Genomic DNA, 20,378 nt, shown 5'->3' on the forward strand with positions numbered 1-20,378 from the left:
GTGCATGTTCGTTGCGAGGGGAGGCATGTTCATTAATTTTCGGCGATGAAAAGTGCACTGTGCCATAAACGCAGAGTCCAAAAACGCATCGCCTGATAAATGGATGCACAGATTGTTAATGTACCATTGTATGGCTGAGTCTCACCAAGCTTTAAAAAAACAGGGCCCTTCTGCCAAATCTGCTCTAGCTGGAGGTAGTATGGCAGGAGCCTTTTTGAGGGTCGAGGGTGGAGCTCTCTTTCATTCTCTCTCTCTCTCTCTCTCTCTCTCTCATTCTCTCTCTCTCTCTCTCTCTCTCTCTCTTGTTTTATTCCTCACTCTCTCTTTCTCTGAACATGTGTGTTCCTACATTATACATAGGATCTAAGAATTAGACAACATAGACAACAGGGCAATTTCCCTGCTGTGAGATTACTACCGTGTGAAGAGTAATTAGATTGTTGGGGGGGGGGGGTTCGGTCGCTCGGTGGAAGGGGCATTTGCTGTACGGGGGTCGGGGTGCGTGCTCCTGGCTACATGGGCCACTCTCATTATGACATTTGGTGCACGAGTTCTCATTTGTCCTTTCACGTCTTTCCTTAGAATGAAGATAGCAAGGTTTTACCCACACACTAGGTTTAATCCGCTGTGTTCACAAATGATGATCATCGTTATTTCATATTTTCAATGATATCAGCGCATTGGGCCTGTGTTTTTTCTAAATTGATTATTTATTTTTGTTTTTATCTAATACATGTGCATGCAGGTGCAAAGTTAAAAAAAAAAAAAAAAGATATGTAAACACATGTTTAATGGCTTAGTGAGACGCCGGGAAGCAGGGCTGTTTTCCAGGGCAATGCCGTTCGTGTCTAAATGGAGTGTTTTAAAAGATGCCCATGCAAGAAAACTACTGTCCTGCAGACAAAGAACAGAGAATCTGCTGGAAATGGGTTGTTTTTCAGTCGTTGCAAAAATGTTTTATTAGGGGACCGCTGAACACCTGCCTTAAAATGTCGTTTCAACATCTCCCGGATGCCATTTTGCTTAATTGACTTGGAAATGGCCCAAATGTATTGCTGAATGCAGTCTAATTAATATTAATAATAAATGCCATTATTAACATCAAAGAACATCTGGTGCCCCTGTTTACCCACAAGCCTTATATGTAACACATTTTGTGCCTGTTTCATCCCACAAACAGAGCGGGAGTAAACACTTTTTGAATTAAGGATTTTTTTTTTCCTTAATTTTCATTTTGTTTTATGAATGTATTTCCTCCTTGACACTTGGGTCAGGGTTTGGGGACTGAGGTGCTCCTTTCACTCCTGAATCTGCTGCTGCAACTGTGTTTTGAGCGCCGGTTCTGGGCCAGATTTGCTTGTCGTGATACCGTGGAGGGTTTTGGGTCCCTGGTGTACACCTTAAAAAAAAAAAAAAGCCTGCCTTGGTTAGCATCTGCACCATGGGGCTGCCTTAGGAGTTTCGACCGTTATAAATCAGCGGGCTAAATAACTTTAATCTAAAATTTCATTAAGTAGTCCTTGTCAGGTAGTAAAAGTAGGGATAATGCAGTGGTGTTTAATGATAATTGGTGTTTGGTTAATAAATTCTGCCGAGTTCCGATTACTTTCTCGCAGTTGGTAGAATGCTAGCCTCAGCAGTGTAACTAAACCTCAAATTGATTAACTCGCTTCAACCAGCCCGTTCACAAAGATGGCACAGGTCCAAATCAAAGGAGAGTGTAGCGCCCGGATCAGCCGGATGGTGTTGTGTTGCTCTGGCATAAGGAAATCAGCTCCCCCAGGGTGCATTTTTAAAAGCCTAATGCCTTTCAAATGATGTCATCACATTTACCTCTCTCTCTCACTCTCTCTCTCTCTTTCTGTCTCTCTCTCTCTCACTCTCTCTCTCTCTCTCCTTGCTCTCTCCTCTCTTGCTAAATACAAACATTTCTGTACCATTTTCTTCTGCTGGACTGCTCTGGGTGCTTTAGGAGTGGGGTCAGTGGCTCTGACTGAGACACGTGACACATTACTGTAATGGAGACGGGAGACATCTTGTGTGTGGTGTGTGTGTGTGTGTTGTTTTTTTCATGATTGCCTTATTATTTTTTTTTTATTTCCTGAAAGTGATATTGGAGTAATCAAAACCGCAGGAGTGGCTGATTTGGTGTGACGAGTGTGATTGGGAGAGCACCATTAAGAAGGGAAGGCAGAGACTCTCATTGTTTTTGTTGTCTTTCCTTTCATTAATGGGAACAGGGTGTGGTCCATCTGGAGTGACTCCAGAGGATGTACACACACACACACACACACACACACACACACACACACACACACACACACACACACACACACACACAGTTGCAAATGCACATACATATCATCTTTTACAGTAAACACATACACACCCTGGTGGCAACTGGTGAACAGTCAGAGTGCTTGTGCGTCGCTTGCACATTTGTGTGTGTGTGTGTGTGTGTGTGTGTGTGCATACGCGTGAGAGATGCAGACAGCAGGGTGAGTGACTGATGCTCCTCCTCCTCCCAGATGGCTCGTGCCACTGGCCCTTGGTCGGCGCCCAGCCCTTTGTTCCAGATTGCTGTAATGCGCCACCACTAGCGTGGGTCCAGTAGAACCCATTACTGCCAGACCCGAACCTCCACACACCCCCACCTCATAGTCACAATACACGCCTCACCTTCAGCTCCGGGCCAGACCGCGCACTCAAAAGGAGCCAATGCCATTTGGATTCATCACGGTGGCGAACCTGGATGTTTCCAGAGGTTACTAGACTGTTGCTTGTAGTCAACTAATCTGCTCCTAGTAGCAAGGACATGTGAGTGTGTTTGATTGATTTTAACATGGTTTCAGTGAAGAAGTTAATCATAAATTATGAATCTAACTTCATTATCTCCAAGTGTAATTACTTAGACAGTAAACATCTATAAAGCAGAACGGAGAAGAAGACCACTGTGGTTCTGTGTTTGCAAAGCTTCCCTGGAGAATTATTGTTTCTGCGTTTTAGCAGGATAATATATGAAGGCTATACCTGGCTTGTGACAATCATTTTAATACTGTGTCTCTTACAGATTTTTCCTTTGCATAAAAAAGAGGAAGAGAAATGGAAAATCAATACAGAGAAAATAGTTATAGGTGGTGGGTTATCGAGAATCTCTCTGTTCCAGACACCCTGGGCAGAAGGATGGGCCGTAATATATGGGGTGACCTTCAAATGTCATAAATGTGTTGTGCAATAAACTGTCAATATTTGTGGTTATACGGCACGGGATGACTTTTACAGTAATTGGAACAGCCGTATTAAAAGCTGGAGAGCAGTCAGCTGATTAAAGACAGCACTGCTGGCTGCCTGCGTGTGTGTGTGTGTGTGTGTGTGTGTGTGTGTGTGTGTGTGTGTGTGTTTGCACATGCATGTGCATGTGTATATGTGCATGGGTTCTGTGGTGCTGGTGTGTGTGGGTGTGGGTGTGTTTGTGTGTTTTCAAAATTACATGGGTAACTAAAAGGGTGATACAATTTATGCATTAATAAAGCATTCTGGGAATGTAGAGCACATTGAGTATTTGTGTGTGTGTAACTGCACTGTTAAGCCTCCGAGACTGCGGATAGAAGTCCTTCTGCACCACAGTTTGGGGCTGCTCGAATGTTTCAAATGAGCACTTTTTTTTTAAAAGAGACTGCTACAATTCCATTTTTAATGGTGCTCAGCTGTACCGTTTGGGCTTGTGTGCTTGTATGTGTGTGTGTGTGCATGTGTGTGAGTGTGTGTGTTTGTATGAATTCGCCTCTCTTCTTCACTGTGCACTAAAAGGCTCCCAAACTGTCCACTAAGGCTAATTTGTCAGGATACAGGCCCAAAGTAGGTCAGAGTAGATACATATATTTGGATACTTGTGTGTATGTTTGGATCAAAAAAAAAATGGGCCACTCGGTACAATGTAATGTGTGTAGGCGAAGTCAAGGGAGTCGACCAGCGGCACGTGATGAGACACAGGAGCGGAAGAGAATGCTGACTTCACCCTTTCTCTTCAAACTTCTTACATCTCATTTGATTCTTAAAAGAGGGTGGAAAATAAAAAAATAAAAAAATAAACACAGAAAGATTGCTGGAAGAAAAGACTGAGAGGAATTGGAGTCTAAGTGGGTTGCTCCATTCAGGCTGTCTCTCTCCCCACTCGCATACCATATCATGTGGAAGAGGGAGGGGGTGCCCTTTTAAACTTTACTTGAGCCTCTGCGGGTCACATGACTACTGCAAGACAAGTCAGGGCATGGGGCCAGCCGCTGTTAGATTAGCACTTCTGTGGTCGGGGTTAGAGTGGATGTTTGTGTGTGTGCTGGAACTGAATGGTACCCAGAAGAAAAAAGAATGAAAGGCTTCATGCTTTTCAGATTCCCAATGGCTGGTCAGTTAGGGAACCTGACCCCCCCCCCCCCCACCTTTGGATCTCATGAGGTCATGATCCACCATAGCCGTCACGACCGTGCCAACTGAGCGGGCCAACGCCGTTGACGTCTCCCGCGGTAGCGTAACTCGACGGCGGCGGATAGTTTCGGGACTGGGGGCTTGTTGGTCTTGACACGTTTAGAGCGTTGGTATGACAGCAGCTCAATCAGAGCGAGGTCTTCGTTATCACCCTCCACCATCAGCCACGTCGCCGACATCACCTGTCAAAACCGCGCGTGTGCGTGCGCGCGCGTGTGTGTGTGTGTGTGTGGGGGGGGGGGGCTACGACAAGGCGAGGAGCTGCTGCTGACATAGCTGTTTCCTTTCTCCGTATTGTTCGTTTTGACACAATCCGCCATATGCTCCATGGTAAAGACGATGATAGGGTGGATAAAATGGTGGAGTGGTGGTGGTGGTGGTGGAGCGTGTGCACGGGGTGTGGGTGGGGGAAGATGGGGTGATGTCTCCGAAGCAACCTGTAAAGCTTCTGAACTGTCAGCGTTCTGTCAGGCCGGGGAGGGGGAGGTGTGGTGGTGGCACGCGTGAACCCATTGATGTGTTTGACTTTGTGTGGTGTTAGCAGATTTGTGTGGCAAAAGGGAAAAGAAAGAAATGAACAAGTGGAAGAAAAGCTGGCTGGCATGTGGCTGGTTTGAAGTGAAACTGAATACTCATAGAGTTCCATGTTTCTCTCTCTCTCTCTCTCTCTCTCTCTCTCTCTCACTTTTTCTCTCACTTTCTCTCTGTCTCACAGATGTTGGGGATGAGATGGCAAAGGCACCAGGGGCAGCCCAGCCGCCTGCTACCCAGCACAGGGAGAGGAGTGTGGGCTCGGCCATGAAGGACTGCCCCTACTGTGGCAAATCCTTCCGTACCTCCCACCACCTGAAGGTTCATCTAAGAATACACACAGGTTAGCTGAAAAAATTACTATGTGTGTGTTTGCATGTGTGTGTGTGTGTGTGTGTGTGTGTGTGAGAGAGAGAGAGAGAGAGAGAGAGAGAGAGAGAGAGAAATTGTAATAATTTCAGCACATAGTCAAAATCATCTAAAATCATAAAAACGTGAATGTGTTTTGACCACTGAGAAGTGTTTGCACTTTATAGCTCATGTAACATTTGGACACCTCTACTGATAAAACAGGTGGTGCATGTCTGTTTATATTAGCGTGTGCATGCTAAGACCTACTTTGTAAGATCCACCAAGATCTGGAGGTGCCATTTTGGTCTTACGTCCCGATCATGGGGCTCTGGGGGGTTCTGACCCAGACCGCGCCCGGGTTACACGCCGGCCACCCTGGACGAGGTGCCTGCCTGGACCAGGTGGCGGTCAGCTCAGCCATGCCCAGAGTAACGATGTGGGCAGTGCAGCCTGGATGGCTGCAGAGACAAGCCTGCTTTAGTCGCCCACAGCAAGGCAACGACTTACTGGCAGGCACAGCTGGCCTAGTTAACTCACAGCATAGCTGGGATGAGCACAGCGAGCTCACCTTACTTGTTTCAGTTAATTGTGTGTGTGTGTGTGTGTGTGTGTGTGTGTATGAAACAGAGAAAGGGGAAACTATGTGTACAATAAATGCCTAAAAAATGTTCCTTTTAGTGAGGGATCTCCACGCATCTGTAACCTCTTAGTTAACAGTATATATTTGGCTAGTTCATGCTTTGCCCCTATAAATGCCTTTCAAGCAATCTCATGCGTTTGGTTCCTTTGGTTACCTTTAAACCCCATCTGGAGTGAGACGAATGAAATGGGGGTGGGGAGAAAACTTCTCAACAAGTGCAACGAGGGCACCCCAGACTCTCTCCCGAACTTAAAATGGAAATCACTCTCCGCTCAGGAAATTGATGGTTGTTTTTTTTTTTTTTTTTTTGGTATGCACTTGCAAAGAAGGCAGACCACCAAAACAGTCTTCACCCCACTTAATAAGAAGCACACAGAGGCCGTGTGTGAGGAATTAGGGCCTCATTGGAGGGCTTGCCTAAAAGGGCGGAGCTGATTATTGGGGCTCCACCCAGAAGATGAGGCTGGCCAATGTGCATCCACTTCTCCGTACCGCCTTCCACGCATCTGTAACGCCCCCTGAAGCCTGTGGTCTGCAGTTGTACGTTTTATTACGAAATGCAAGGAGGTTTGCAAGAGGAGTTGGAGTAGCAACATACTAGAAGCCTGCAGCACATGCGAAGGTGTACACTGATGAACTGGAAACTTGAAGGATTGGGGTGGGGTGGGGTGGGGGGGGGGACGTTACACGTGGCAGGCGTCTTGACAGGCAGCTCTGAGCAAAGTGTGTGAGTCAGCTGAACACAGCCTTTAGACTTTAGACTGGGCTCCGTCCCTGTTATGTCCCCATAGCAGGGGAGCAGGGAGTAGAGTGGGGAAATATGTCTCGAGCTGAGGGAGGTTGAGTTATGTCTGCTTTGAAAAGAGGGTAAGGGTCCCCAGAAGAGCCATATTTCTTCGCAGAGGAAACAGAGGCCTTCGTCCCGAGCCTCCGTTAACTCACTCAGTCACTCCACTAACCGGGGCGACCTGTATATGTGTGCGTGCACGTGCTCCTGTGTGTGTGTGTGTGTGCGCGCGCACGTGTGTATGTTTACGGGCTCAAATCCTCACAGTCTGTCGATGCAGCAATTTACACAAGCCCTGATGTGTTTGCAAGATGTGTAAGCCATGGTTATCAATCAGAGGCCTGTCATAACGGCTTTGCCCTTATGGTACATTTTAAAAATTGTACATCATGCACAGACCCAGGAAGTTTACTTAAAGTTTCTACAGACTTAAATTATTAAGAACCAATCAGTGTTGTTTTATTCAATGTAAATATCTGAATAAAAAATTAAGATAAAGAAATTAAAAACTACTGGAATTTGACTTCTTCAACAAATGAATGAATGAATAAGTGAATGAATGAATAAGTGAATAAATGAATGAAGCAGTGTGTGAATGAATGAATAAATTAATATATAATCTTTCAGACTGATCACATTGGAGGTGCTGCTGCCTGTACCCCCCCCCCCCCCCTTCCCACAGTATTCTTATTGCAACTTTAAACACTATCATTAACTGAATGACGTACGTGTCTGATCTGAGCTACCTTCTATTGCGCCTCAGCACTTGGCCCTCTCCCCCACATTAATCAGACCCTGTCTGATGCTGGTGACCCCAAACAATCTCCTCGCCTTGATTTAAAACAGTCAGCCATGCGGGTGAAGAGAAGGCCTCTCGCGGCTACGTCCTGCTAGCCTGCTACAATGGCCTTGCTTACCGACAGGGACCAGGCCATTGTGCAACACAATGCCATATTAATGACTCTCGAACGCGGGCTTGAAAGGAATGAAGTGAATTTAAATTTCTCCAAAAAGTTAAAGAGCTAATGTTACAGTATTAATTTCCTCTCCAACATTGAGTGGGAAAATATCCATTAGTGAAATTAAGCGCAGTTTTCTAGGTAGGGAACGTAGTGTGGAGTACAGTGTGGGGCCACAGCTAATGAACACGGCAGTGGGTGATATTTCATTATACAAATTAATGCTCACATTTTAATGGGAAAGTCACATAATGAATCTAGGCTTCAGTGACAGCAATTAGAGACACAGATTGTCCCCTTCTGGACAAGGCAGTATTTAGCAGTAAGCAGCTGTGGGTAAAAAATAAAAAGGTCTTTGCTCCTGACAATGGCTACGCATAACTTGAGGGTGGGGGGGGGGGGGGTGGGGGGTGGTAGTGGTGCAGTGACCGAATCACCTTTATTTAAAGAGGAACAGGGGAGAGGTGGTCATCGTGCTGTGTCTAGTCACCTTGGTGACAGAACGCCGCCGTGCGTTTGCTGAGAGACGACAGCCAAGGAGGCATTTAGAAGATTTGCTCCAGAGAGAGAGAGAGAGAGAGAGAGAGAGAGAGAGAGAGAGAGAGAGAGAGCAAATAAGTGCTGGTCTGGGGTCAGTTGTAGCCCCGTTCCGAACCATAAGCACTGTAAATGATAAAGGTCACCCAACAGACTCTAGTTCAGAGACCTGGGCTGTGCCATAGGAAGTTTACCATGGATGTTTAGTCTGTTATATTGTTGGGGGCGGTGGCGTTTTAGTTCAGCCAAAGCAGATTTCAAAGTGTCCTTATATGAAGCGTCTCGCAAGGGCGGGATCGTTTCTCATTCGGGCTGCTTGTTTTGCTACTGTATGGTGAGTGATTTCTCTGAAAGTCTTCAGAATGGATGCATGAACTAGAATAATAGTCCTTACAGTAAAGGACAATTTAGAAACTAAACAATACTTCCAGTTGTGGAGAAGGACGCTTGAGAACATGAGCACCTTGTTGTTCGTAGTTTCATGTTTTTACAAAGATAAACTGCATAAAAGGCTTAAAAAAAACAAAAAAAAACAACAACAGCTAGCTTTCCAGATCAGTCAATCTCTCCCTCGTCATGGTATATGGCTTGCCTTTTCACCATTATGTAAAGCCATATGGAAATTCATCTTAAAGTATGTCATATCTATTAACTATTTTAATTGCCCGTCTGTAGAGGCTCTGGGTGTTTATTCGGTGTGGTTACCATGGAGTCGTGAGAGATCGCACAATTCCAGATGAAACTCAGGTTTCTGCCGGACTCGTGCGAGCGGGGAGAGCAAATGGGCCAACGTGAAACAAACTTACAAACCGGGAACAGATATGTACCACTCTCAGCAAGAGTTGTCCATAATTTATACCCAGACTGTCATACAGTGCCAGATGGCAATTTGATGTGTATTTTCCCCAATTTTTATTAAGACAGTCCATCAACAACGAGACAAAGCTTTGGAAAGAAAACTTTTTTTTTCTTTTTTTCTCGCTTGAATCTTAAACGATGAAAAATAATAATTCCTCTACCTCTGAGCCTCGCCGATCCATTATGCTTCTCTGAGGTTGTGCTGTTTGTGCGGATATCAATTAAAAGTGGATTAACGGGTACATAATGACCTTTAGCAGTAAATTGTGTGTAATGTTGCAAGGCAGGATACAGTATATTCCCCAGATGTCACACATGCCCCTGACGTATGATGGAGCAGATGTCTTACTGAGTCCAAATGGTGCACAAAGAACAAACCATGCACGTGCCCACACACACACACACACACACACACACACACACACTTGCACAGAGAGACAGAGAGAGAGAAAAGTGAAGAAAATAGCTTGCTTATTGCCTTTAAACATATTGATATGACATCATAGCTTGCTTACATTTTTGCATACCGTTTAGTTTGGACATTTTGCAGGTCATGAGCATGCATGGATCATTGTTTCTGTTTGTGGTTTCTCCTGCACTTCGTGTGGTGCTCGGAGCTGCGACAGCTGTGGATGACAACACAACCTTGGGGTGGAAGGAATAAAAGCGGGGAAAGCAGATCACTCTAATTTGGCTCTAATTTTGTGCACAGAATATCATTTTGTCCAGTTAAAGGAATTGAAAATGATCATTTGCATCAGGGACGTTTCCTTATTGAATCAGGCCAAGCCCCTGTTATCCTGCTCAGAGGATAAGCACTTATTGGGTTAAAAGCTCATCTTGTATGGTTTATTTTGAATATAAGCCTCAAACGCACTCTAGTGTAAAAGAATAAATGAGACACACTCCCTCTCTTTCTCCCTCTCTCGCACTCTCGCTCTCTTTCTCTTTCTCTCTTACTCTCATATCAATGGTGTATTGAGTTGGTATTTGTGGCCCTTTATTTGGGAAGCTATGTGCAGTGGGTCTGTGGATCTTCGAGTCTTTTTCTGGAATGGTGCCCTCCAAATAATGATAAATTACTTGAGCAGTATGCCATTTGCTAATTATATCCATGATTTACTACAGAGCCAGACTTAAATCATTCAGTTCAGTCTTGCGTAACAATGCAACATTTTTCCCCAGTTAAAAATGGTTTCCATGTGTATAATCTAAACATTTTATAGCTATATATATATACACAAGGCAAACACACATGTATGCACGTGCGCATGCACACACACACATACACACACACGCACACATACACATGTGCACATGCAAACAATACATGACAAACATCTTTTTTGCTTTTCTTCCATTTCTCTGCACTCACTCTTTTTCAACTCCACCGCTCCAGTGATTCCTTCAAGCAGTGTTTCAGGGTTTAAAGAGAGGAGGGGAGGGGGGGGTATGTAGCCCAGTATTTTGTTCATTGCTTATTGATTGCAAATCTGGCTTTCATTTTGGAGCCATTAGAATTGCAGGCAGGATACATTTTATATCAAGATATTGAACCGATCATGCAAATGCAGTTGAGACCCCTCTGTCTGTGCATTTCTCCCATTCTGCTGTGAGCTCCTGCATGTGCTCGCGTCCTGCCCTCTTTTATAGCACATTCCATTCTGCTCAGCTTTACTTAATCCCCATCCTGAAGTCGCCATTTAGGAGCGCTCATGTGTTGCACATGTGCACATTTCGTGTGCGTTCGTGTCATTCGGGCTCGCGCCGACTTTCAGATGAGGGCAGTTTATTAGAAGTGCATTACACTTCGGGGCTGCGAGGTCAGAGTTGCACTCTGGTGGGAATAGAGAGAGCTTCTGCAGAGAGCTTGATTTATCTGCTTTGTGATAAACTCCAAACAGGGAATGTCCAAGGAATCACTACCTCACCACCAAGGCGGAGGCCTGACAGCGAACAAGGCCAAGAGAGAGAGAGAGAGAGAGAGAGAGAGAGAGAGAGAGAGAGAGAGGGAGGGAGGGAGGGAGGGAGGGTTAGTGAGAGAGGAAGAGCGGTCCCCATCATCCCCTCACTCGACTCCACTCCCCCATATGAACAGAGATAACATCCAGACAGTTGTGTTGTCAGTTGAAAATATGATCTCTGTAGTGGACTGAAGGCACCATATGGTGAAATGTTTTTTATGGTGCTGACGTGAATGATGGCTCACTCGGTGAAGCTGGATCGAGCTGGATCGACCCGTATTGAAATCCCCCCCACCCCCCCACCCCCCAAACCCCTCCCGAACACCATGATGGGCTGTTTTCCGATGATGGACGCCGTTGAGTTGTTGATGGGATATGGGAAGCCAGAAGGACTGGACGTTGTCCTTGTTTTTCTTATTCTATTTCTGGTGAAAAGCCTTATTTTGTTTCCTTCAGACTTGATTTGTCATCTCCGTTCTTAAATGAAGAACTTACATGGTCTCTAGGTCTGCCTCTCCCCGTTTTTACTACTCACTGTCTCACCCTCTCTCTGTCTTACCCTCTCCCTGTTTCTGTCTCTCACTGTGTCTGTATCTCCAGGTGAGAAGCCCTACAGATGCCCTCATTGTGATTATGCTGGCACGCAGTCCGCTTCCCTGAAGTACCACCTCGAGCGTCACCATCGAGAACGTCAGAATGGCAACACTCCCGCAGCCAACCATCCCCCTTCCGCCGAACAAAAGGACGACCATGGCAAGACCAACAGTGGCGGCAGCGGGGTCTTCGCACGCCCCGACGTCCTGCGTGGGGTCTTCAAAGGGATGATGCCCTCTGGCCTCGACTTCAGAGGGGGCCAGATGCTCCCACACCAGTGGGCCTCTCCTGGCATGCTGTCCCCTAGGGAGAGGGATCGCGAGAGGGAACGGGATCGCCACGGACCAGGGACTGAGCCCAGCTCTGAGAGCCTGAAGAGCCCTGAGGGGCCAGCCGCCGGAGGTGACAACCCAGCCAGCTTCTCGGACCTGGGGCGGGCCTACCAGAGCATGGTGGGAAACGGAGTCAACTTCCAGGGCTCCCTGCAGGCCTTCATGGACAGCTTCGTGCTGAGCTCCATGAAGAAGGAGAAGGAGATGCGTGAGGGCCAGCTGCATGGCCAGCCCTTCAGCCTGGAGGGCACCGAGCGTAAGATCAAAAGGGCTGCCAGTCAGGAAGAGAACACCAGCGACGCCAAGCCAAGCGAGGGTGGCCGTTCCCAGTATGAGCCCCTGGACCTGTCGGTCAGGCCCGATGCAGGTAGTCTACCTGGGGCTTCTGTCACCATCCAGGACAATGTGGCCTGGCATGGCTGCCTGTTCTGCTCCTTCACCACGGCCTCAGTGGAGCTGATGGCCCTGCACCTGCAAGCCAACCACCTGGGAAAAGCCAAGCACAGCCAAGGCAAGGAAGCTAAAGAACACCTCCTGGGCGAGTCGTCCCACCCAGGCAAAGCCTCGAGCCTGGCCCAGCCGCCTCCGGGCCTCCTCCACCTGCATGAGAGCCCCCACTCAAGGGAGCGTGAGGCAGAGTGTGGAGACCTGAAAAGTCAAGGTGCTTGGTCCAACCACCTGGACCAGAACCCACGTGGGGCCTCAATGGGTGCATTCTCCAGCGACTTCTACAAGCCCTTTGGCCCCCTGTATGATGGACCCTCCAGGAGGCCGACTGGATTCCTGGACCAGCAGGCAAGTCATGCCGGTGACATGGGTGGCCAAGATGAGCTCTCCGACAAGGCCTCTTGTGGTGATATGGAGGCATCTGATGAGCGAGGGGGCCAATCTGACGATGATGAAGTTGGGCGTGAAGGGTCGGCCTCCGATCCCACCGCCAGCGATCAGCAGACGCGCTCTGATGATGAAGACCCAGAGGCTGGGGAGGAGGAAGACATGGAGGTGGGTGATACAGAGGACGAAGACCGCGGGGCCATCCGAATGCATCCCGAATCCCCCCTGTCTACGAAAGATGCTCGGAGGTCAAAGATGTCCATGGGTGCCCAGGGTCCTGGTCCCTCTCCTCCACAGCCGCCTACCCTGGAGAAACAGTGGCAGCAGCAGACAGGCTTGGGGCTCCTCTCACCAGTGGCGGGCGGTCCGCCTGGCCTGCTGAAACCCGAGCAAGCCCACCTGGAGCATCAGATGAACATGCTGTCTGTTCTTCGGGCATACAGCTCCGAGAGCCTCACCGCCTTCAATGGAGGCTTGGCCGGCGGCTCCAGTGCAGCAGGAGGTGGTGGTCCCGGATCCGGCATGAAGAGAGGTGACCCCTCCGGTGAGTGAACCGTCACCCTATTTGTGGCCCCTGTATGTTTACATGTAGACAGAAAACTCAAATATGTGGTACACTCTAGATAACACTTTCTCCCATCCTCTCGATTTTCTGAATGTCGAGTCCGAAAACCACATTGTGGTGGTAAGCTTTTATAGGCTACTCCACAGATTCTCATACCACCATTCACATACAACTCTGCTCCCACAGCTACAAAACATACCAACTCCCTCTCAGCAGAGCAGCGAAATTTGCTTTTGAACGATCTCAACCTCATTTCAAGCAAGTTTAGAGACCATCGGGCTGACAAGCAGCAACAGATTAATCTTTATTACTATTTTATATTACTCCGGCTTCAGCCCCCCCTCCCCCCTCACTTCATCCCTCCCTCCACACCACCCTCCCCTGGCTGGGATTCGGGGCGTCTGCTTCAGAGAAGAGCAGGACCTCCCGCTCCTGGTGTCATCTCTTGCACACAGCACTTAACTATCGTAGCTTTCATAAGACCTCTCCCTAAAGCCCATTACTTTATAAGAGTCCGAGATCTATGGCCCTGTGAAAAATGAACTGTCAGCTTTCATGACTCTGCAAACGTTACTAGTGCTCCTTGAGACTAGCACATTTCACTGTGCCCTTTCAGACATTTCAGTGATATAAAACCGCAAATGAAAAAATACTCGGCGAATTGAACTTGTAGCGCGGGTCGGCCCCTAGTAGTTTAAGGTAAGTGAGCGCTACAGCCCACAGAATCTTGCTTCTGGGTATTACTTTTCCCTGCAAAACATCGTGCAGGTATTTCTAGGAGTTAACACTATTCATTTCGCCGAAATAAAACTGTCTGCCAATGTAATGTATGTATATTCCATTTTGCTCTCTGTCTTAATATATTATTCATTAAGAGCAGAGACTAATTTTCAAATAGCATATTGAGACAGTCTCTTAGTTTTCGAAGCTTTACATTAGTGTTATTGCTTGTAGTCTGTAAACATGGCAGAGAAAGGCAGGCATTCTTGCTCCAAGAAAAACAGTCCTACTGCATATAGATGTAAGATTAAAGGAGAAGAAAAGTCGGCCATATTTTTTTAACAGACTTATTTTATTAAGCAGCTGTTCACACAAATATACCCGTTCTGTTAACCACGAACAACAGCGTACTTGTAAAGGTACCTGCATTTCACGTGTTTGCTTTGTGTATTGTACTTGATTAGTAAACAGGAATTAATCAACACCGACTACGATATAAGACGGAAACAGCGATTATCCCAGTGCTGCTACACGCCCTTCGGTGCACGTCATTAGAGGTGTTGTGGTATAGGAAGCGGACGTAAGGGAAGACGCCATGTTGTTCCGTGACATTTGGGTCACTGTTCAACACTCCTATCGAGCCACCGTGAGTCACTCACGCTCGCGTCAGTGGAAGTGACAGGGCTTGTGAGTCAGTAACTGCATCACAGGGCTATGGCTAGCCACCCAAATCACGTTTACACACCTACGCGGTACAGATTCTTTAAAAAGCAGCGAGCAGTGAGGTTGCCCGATCTTTTTTTAACGCATGTAAGGGGAAGAGGATGGTTTCTGTTTGGAACGACTCCGTGTGCGAAGGGTAATGGGAGAGTGAATAGGTCAGCGTTGTCTCTCGTGACGAGGGAGTTGTTGTTGTGCGGTGGAAAGGGAAGTGGTGTGCGTTTCATTCCTTACCGTCAAAACAGTTTACATTAACAATTAATGCTGCATTTGACCTTTCATTTATGGAAAATATGTCTGTCATGGAGGAACCTGTTGCATTTTTAATATTCAGTGGGGGTCATTTGCTGGACGGAAAATGAATGACATTTTGTTTTTTTGTTTTGCTTTATTTTTCTCCCTGTCCACTTGGTAGATGTCTGGTGTTGTAATATCTTCCTTTAATCAAAAAAGGCATTTGAAAATTGCCCTTGTGACGTACACTTCTCCTACTGCTATGCGAGACGCTGACCTTTACAGATCAGGCTTTGTCTCCAGGACAAAAGTTTTATTGTTGAACTTTTTTTTTTCTTTTCTTTTTTTTTTAAGCCACCCATTGCTGGTGGTTAAACGGTCGCGTGGCGGTGACGTGTGCGGGCACTGGACATGGTACATCCACGCGGTTAAGAGATGAAGCAAGGGAGCAGAATATCAGACAAAACACACTGCTCCATTCTCGCTGGGTCGGGCACGGCGGTACCAGCACCAGAACTAGAGCATCAGATTTGCGGTGCATGGGGGTGAGTGTGTGCTCGTGTGTGTGTGTGTGTGTGTGTGTGTGAGAGAGAAATGGAGGAGAAGACAGAGAAGGAGAATCAGAAAGAGGCAGGGTAGGCTCATGGGCTGCTGGAGCCCCTCCCCCTCTCCCCATTTTCCCTCGCCACACTCCCTCCTTCCCTGATTGCAAGCACAGCTGGGCGTAGGCGTGCCAACTGCCCACCCCAGTCCAAACCGCTGAGGCATCCCTCACGCTTCACCCTTCACACTCCAAACCACAGCAGCCCAGGAGCGAAGCCATGCAGTCGATAGCCATTTAATACTGACCAACGGCTATTGCATCCGCACCGTCCGCAAGCATTAGAGTTACGTAAATCAATAAGGACAGTAGCCAAACATGGAGCGACCCTAGAGCCCTAACCCTAAAACCCTAACCCCGGAACCCTAACCCTAGAAGAAAGACACAAGCAAATGAGGTGTAGGTCAGGGAATGTTGAGCAGATGCTGTGCACTGCCGATGTAAAATAACCATGGATAAAACCATGGAACCTATCTAATCGCGGTGATCTCAGCCCCGGTGCGTATCCAGAGGAGTTTTTTTTTTTCAGCAGGGTTAGAGGAACCCTCCAAAAAATTCAATTAAAATCAGGCAAAATGTGATTAGCTGAAGTGGTTTTGCATTAGGTTTGTATGCAAATATTTGTATGCAAATATATTTGAATATTTGAAATTCTCAGTTGAATTGGGACTCCACAGACCTCCACGGTGTACGGGTTCACCAGGGAAGTGACCTGCAGTAAAGTGAGGGGCTTCTGATGATTATGTTTAAGGGCAGGGTACTGACGCAGCATGCATACAGTAGGCTACGATATGTTCTCATCCTTTGTCTCCATTAAACTCTCTCACACACACACACATACATACAAATGAAACCCTCTTTTTGTCCAGTTCCTTCATAGCTTATTGTGCACTATGAATTCAATAATCTGCACGGATACTGCACAAGCAGACATTTAGACAATAGCGGTTTGAACCACCACCTTGCAGGGATGTGCAGCTTATTAATCAAAGGCATCTGCAGCTGGGCGCTGGATTCTCTGTGATGTCGTGGCCTGTTTGCGGACCAGTCGATTAGACGGGTATTCTTTAGATCTCTTAATGGCTCTGTTCTACCGGGCTAGCGAGGGCATTGTGTAAAGCTATCATTTAATCAATACCCAATTGTGTCAGTGGTATAACTTTATGTACACTTTGTACAGCTTCAAATGCTAAGCATTTTCTAAGAAACTAAAATAAGACCCTGTACATATCTCACATGCCAAGCACCACGTGTAGTTCATGTTGTTTAGACTGTAAGGGGGATATAAAACCTCATTTATCCAATGAGATCAGACGTAGGCAAGGGACGCTAGTGCGGTGATTTCAGGTGGAGCTTTGCCCAAGTCCTGCACACCACTGACTGGCATATTCATGGCTGCAGGCGGTCATACGCTCCCCCTGAGCTGGAGTTTGTGATGGGTCAGCTGTGCTGAACCACCGTGATGAATTAGCATACTCACATGCCTTTAGCTACAGCTAACAAACAGTTCAGACTCTGAGCAGAATGGTTTTCTTTATTTTCCAACATAATGTGTGGATTTTGAGACCGTAGATAACTTCAGATTTCTGTGTTTACAAAGTGAGTCGTGCAAGGTTTTTGGTTTGTTTGTTTTGGGTTTTGTAAGTGATTGTTTTGTTTTGTTTTGTGTGTGTTTTAAGTGATGGAGATGAAGAAATGGCTCTGCTGTCTCTTCACCTTACATTTTCAGCAGGAGTCTCCGGTGACTATGCAATTCAGTCCCGGACCACACAGCTTGTGTCTGAAAACCTGGGCCCTGTTGACTAAGAAAAGAGATCTCTTAGAGTTATGCTAAAGTGCCACTCAGCCTAGTGGAGAAGAAGAGGAGAGATAGAGAGATGGAGAGAGAGAACAGCGATGAGATCACTGGCACTCTGTCATACATGCATGTGCACATGTGCTCTCTATCTTGCGCTCTCTCTCTCTCCTTCTCTCTCTCTCACTCTGTCTCTCTCTCTCTCTCTCACTCTCTCTTTCTCCGGGCTGATCTGCCCTGGGTCTGGCCGTGGCGTTGTTGTTGGTGTCGTTGTTGTTGGTGTCGTTGTCATTGCTTCTGCTGTTGCTGATTGCCGGGTGAAGCGCTTATCTCCAATCGCCCTCTCTCGGCTCCATTAGGCACTGTGAAAAATGCCCCTGCTTTTGTTTCCCTCTCACGACCATACTTGACTTGTGTGTGTGTGTGTGTGTTTGGATATGCCAGCACACAGGCTGGTGGCGATAGTGCTGACTGCTTATCGTCGTGCATGTATGTGAGAGTGTGTGCTCCTCGTTCAGTCCCGCTGAGAGGGGGGGGGGCAACCCACGATGGGGGGGGCAACCCGCGATGAGGTCAGTGAGCGGGGGGCAGCGGGGGCTTCTGCTGTGCGTGTGCTCTTGGCTGCCCCCATCAGAGCACCGCCTACAGGTGTTTACCACCGGCATCTGCAGTACTGCCACCCTCCAGACACTTTTACTACCCAATCAAGACATTCCTCAAGCAGAGACGGCAGCGAGGGCCGGGAGAGCATGAACAGAGGGAGAGGGAGAGGGAGAGGGAGAGAGGGCGGGAGAGAGGGAGAGAGGGAGAGAGGGAGGGAGGGAGAAAACAGAGAGGCCAAGCAGTAGCCAGATGGGGGGTGGGGGTGGGTGGCTACTCTCTCTGAGCCTAGTTCATAGGGCCATGACACCCCCTGGTGGAAAGGCAATGAACCCTGCCCCCATTCTCTCCAACCCACTCAGCGGGAATGACAGATGAACGAGAGAGAAAGAGAGCGATGGAGGGTGAGACAGGGAGGGAGGAAGAAGCTGCCTGGGAGAAGAGAATAAGTCAAGTAAAAAAAAAAAAAAGGTTATAGATGTTGGGGAAGACAGACGGAGCGGGAGGGAGGGACACAGAGGGACGCGTTAATATACACCAGAGAGGCGGAACGACTCCGAAAAAGGTCCCTTTTCTATTCCGTCAGTCTTTATTTTTTTAAGAGAAGAATCTCCCTCTGGCTCTATCACTCTTCAGTGGCTCCTGAATACATCATCGCACACTTACTCAGTTCGAGTGCAAGGCTCAAGTGCTAAAAGAGAGGCCTGTAAATCGACGGCGTTTGTGAATCCCACAAACTAGGCCGTAAAAAGGAGAGGGGGGAAAAAAACACGCAAAGTAGAAAACCACAGACGCGTAAATGTACTGTAGGAACTCCAAGCATTTTCCCCCTTCTCAATTCTGCCAATCTGCTCACCAGTGCTCCCCCTTTCTTTTTTTTCTGTATGTGTGTGTGTGTGTGTGTGTGTGTGTGTGTGTGTGTGTGTGTGCGTATGCGTGTGCGTGTGCGTGTGTTGAGAAGCGTGGGGGTGGTCGGTGGTTGGTTGTCTTCTTGCTTGTAAGCGGTGTTCATGTCACTAGTGGCCAATTATCACTGTCAGGAGGCTGTAGGATCAGCCTCTCTCCCTGGGCGGGTCACGACCTCAGCCCGGTGCAGGTCAGAGACAGTGCTCTGTTTTCTGTCTTCTTGTCAGCCTCTAGCCTCCCTCTCTCTCTCTCTCTCTCTCTCTCTCTCTTTTTTCCCTCTTTTTTTCCAGCTATTTTTACAGTAACCAGTGAATATGGTACTAAAAGACTCATATGTGTGTGTCCTTCTGAACAGGGTCTTTAAAGCCATTATGATAATTAAAAACATATGGCACCTGGGCCAGACGGAGCATGCTCACAGATGCAGAGCATCATGGGATCCTTCCCTACTATCTCCTCACACCCAGAAATGACAACAGAGAGAGCCACCCCCCCCCCCCACACACACACACACACACACACACACACACACCATAACCCAATGCTCACATGCAATATGCTGAACACAAACTTTCAACTCAAGTCGAGAGACACTTGTTTCTTATATCACAGAGCCTTCATGTATGTAACACTTTGGGTTATAGTATTGTATGAGGAAAAATAACCCGAAGCCACACACACACAGGTACACAAATACGACATTATTGCCTCTTCCTGTCATCTTCATGGCTTTTTCAATTTGCTACCCAGCAATTACCACAGTCTCCTAATTTACAGAGTAGTTTGTGTGCATGTGTGAGGTGGGGGGGGCGAGAGTCAAAACAAACATATCTTTTGATATCTTCTTTGTTGTTGTTTTTATGTTCTATTTGTTTCTCGCTGTCATCTCCCTTGTGGTGAAAAGAAACAGGGAGTTTTTAAAGGCAGTCCTAGCCTGCAACTTCATAATTGCCAGTAATAGTGTCCTCATCAGGTGGCTAATTAGCTGTAATACGGCTCGTGTTAGCGCGCTAGCATCGTCACAGCCCCTGCTTGGGCTACCGTAGAGAGGCGGTACAGCCTGCTGCACTCAGATCATACACACAGTCTGAGGGTCAGAAAGTACAGACGTATAATCTTTTTAAGCACATGCACAGTTTTCTTAATGCAGGGTCATGGCTGGGGAGAGGTAGGCCGGAGGGGGCGGGCAGGGGGGGGGGGGGGTGGCTTGGGGGGCAGACAAATATAATAAGGGCTACTATTAACCTGTGAGGTCAAGAATCACCTCTTTCCCACCCTGGGGATAAAGTGTCTGCCAGTGGTAGCCTCTGCCTGCTTATATCATTATCCTTAGTCTGTTCTAACCATGTCTGTGTGTAAGAACAC

The 20,378-nt window shown here is 47.4% G+C and overlaps 1 protein-coding gene across 4 annotated transcripts in view; it reads left to right on the top strand.

Annotated features, from left to right (window-relative positions):
• Window positions 1-20,378, top strand: part of znf536 (zinc finger protein 536) — a 134,484-nt gene that overhangs the window by 69,774 nt on the left and 44,332 nt on the right. For all 4 annotated transcript variants that reach the window (XM_076998140.1, XM_076998149.1, XM_076998119.1 and 1 more), the window contains exons 5-6: window positions 5,201-5,359; window positions 11,713-13,416. In XM_076998140.1, coding sequence (XP_076854255.1) covers window positions 5,201-5,359; window positions 11,713-13,416 — 1,863 coding nt within the window. The remainder of the gene's footprint in view (window positions 1-5,200; window positions 5,360-11,712; window positions 13,417-20,378) is intronic.

This window comes from Brachyhypopomus gauderio, chromosome 1 (genome assembly GCF_052324685.1).
Source record: "Brachyhypopomus gauderio isolate BG-103 chromosome 1, BGAUD_0.2, whole genome shotgun sequence".
NCBI lineage: Eukaryota > Metazoa > Chordata > Actinopteri > Gymnotiformes > Hypopomidae > Brachyhypopomus > Brachyhypopomus gauderio.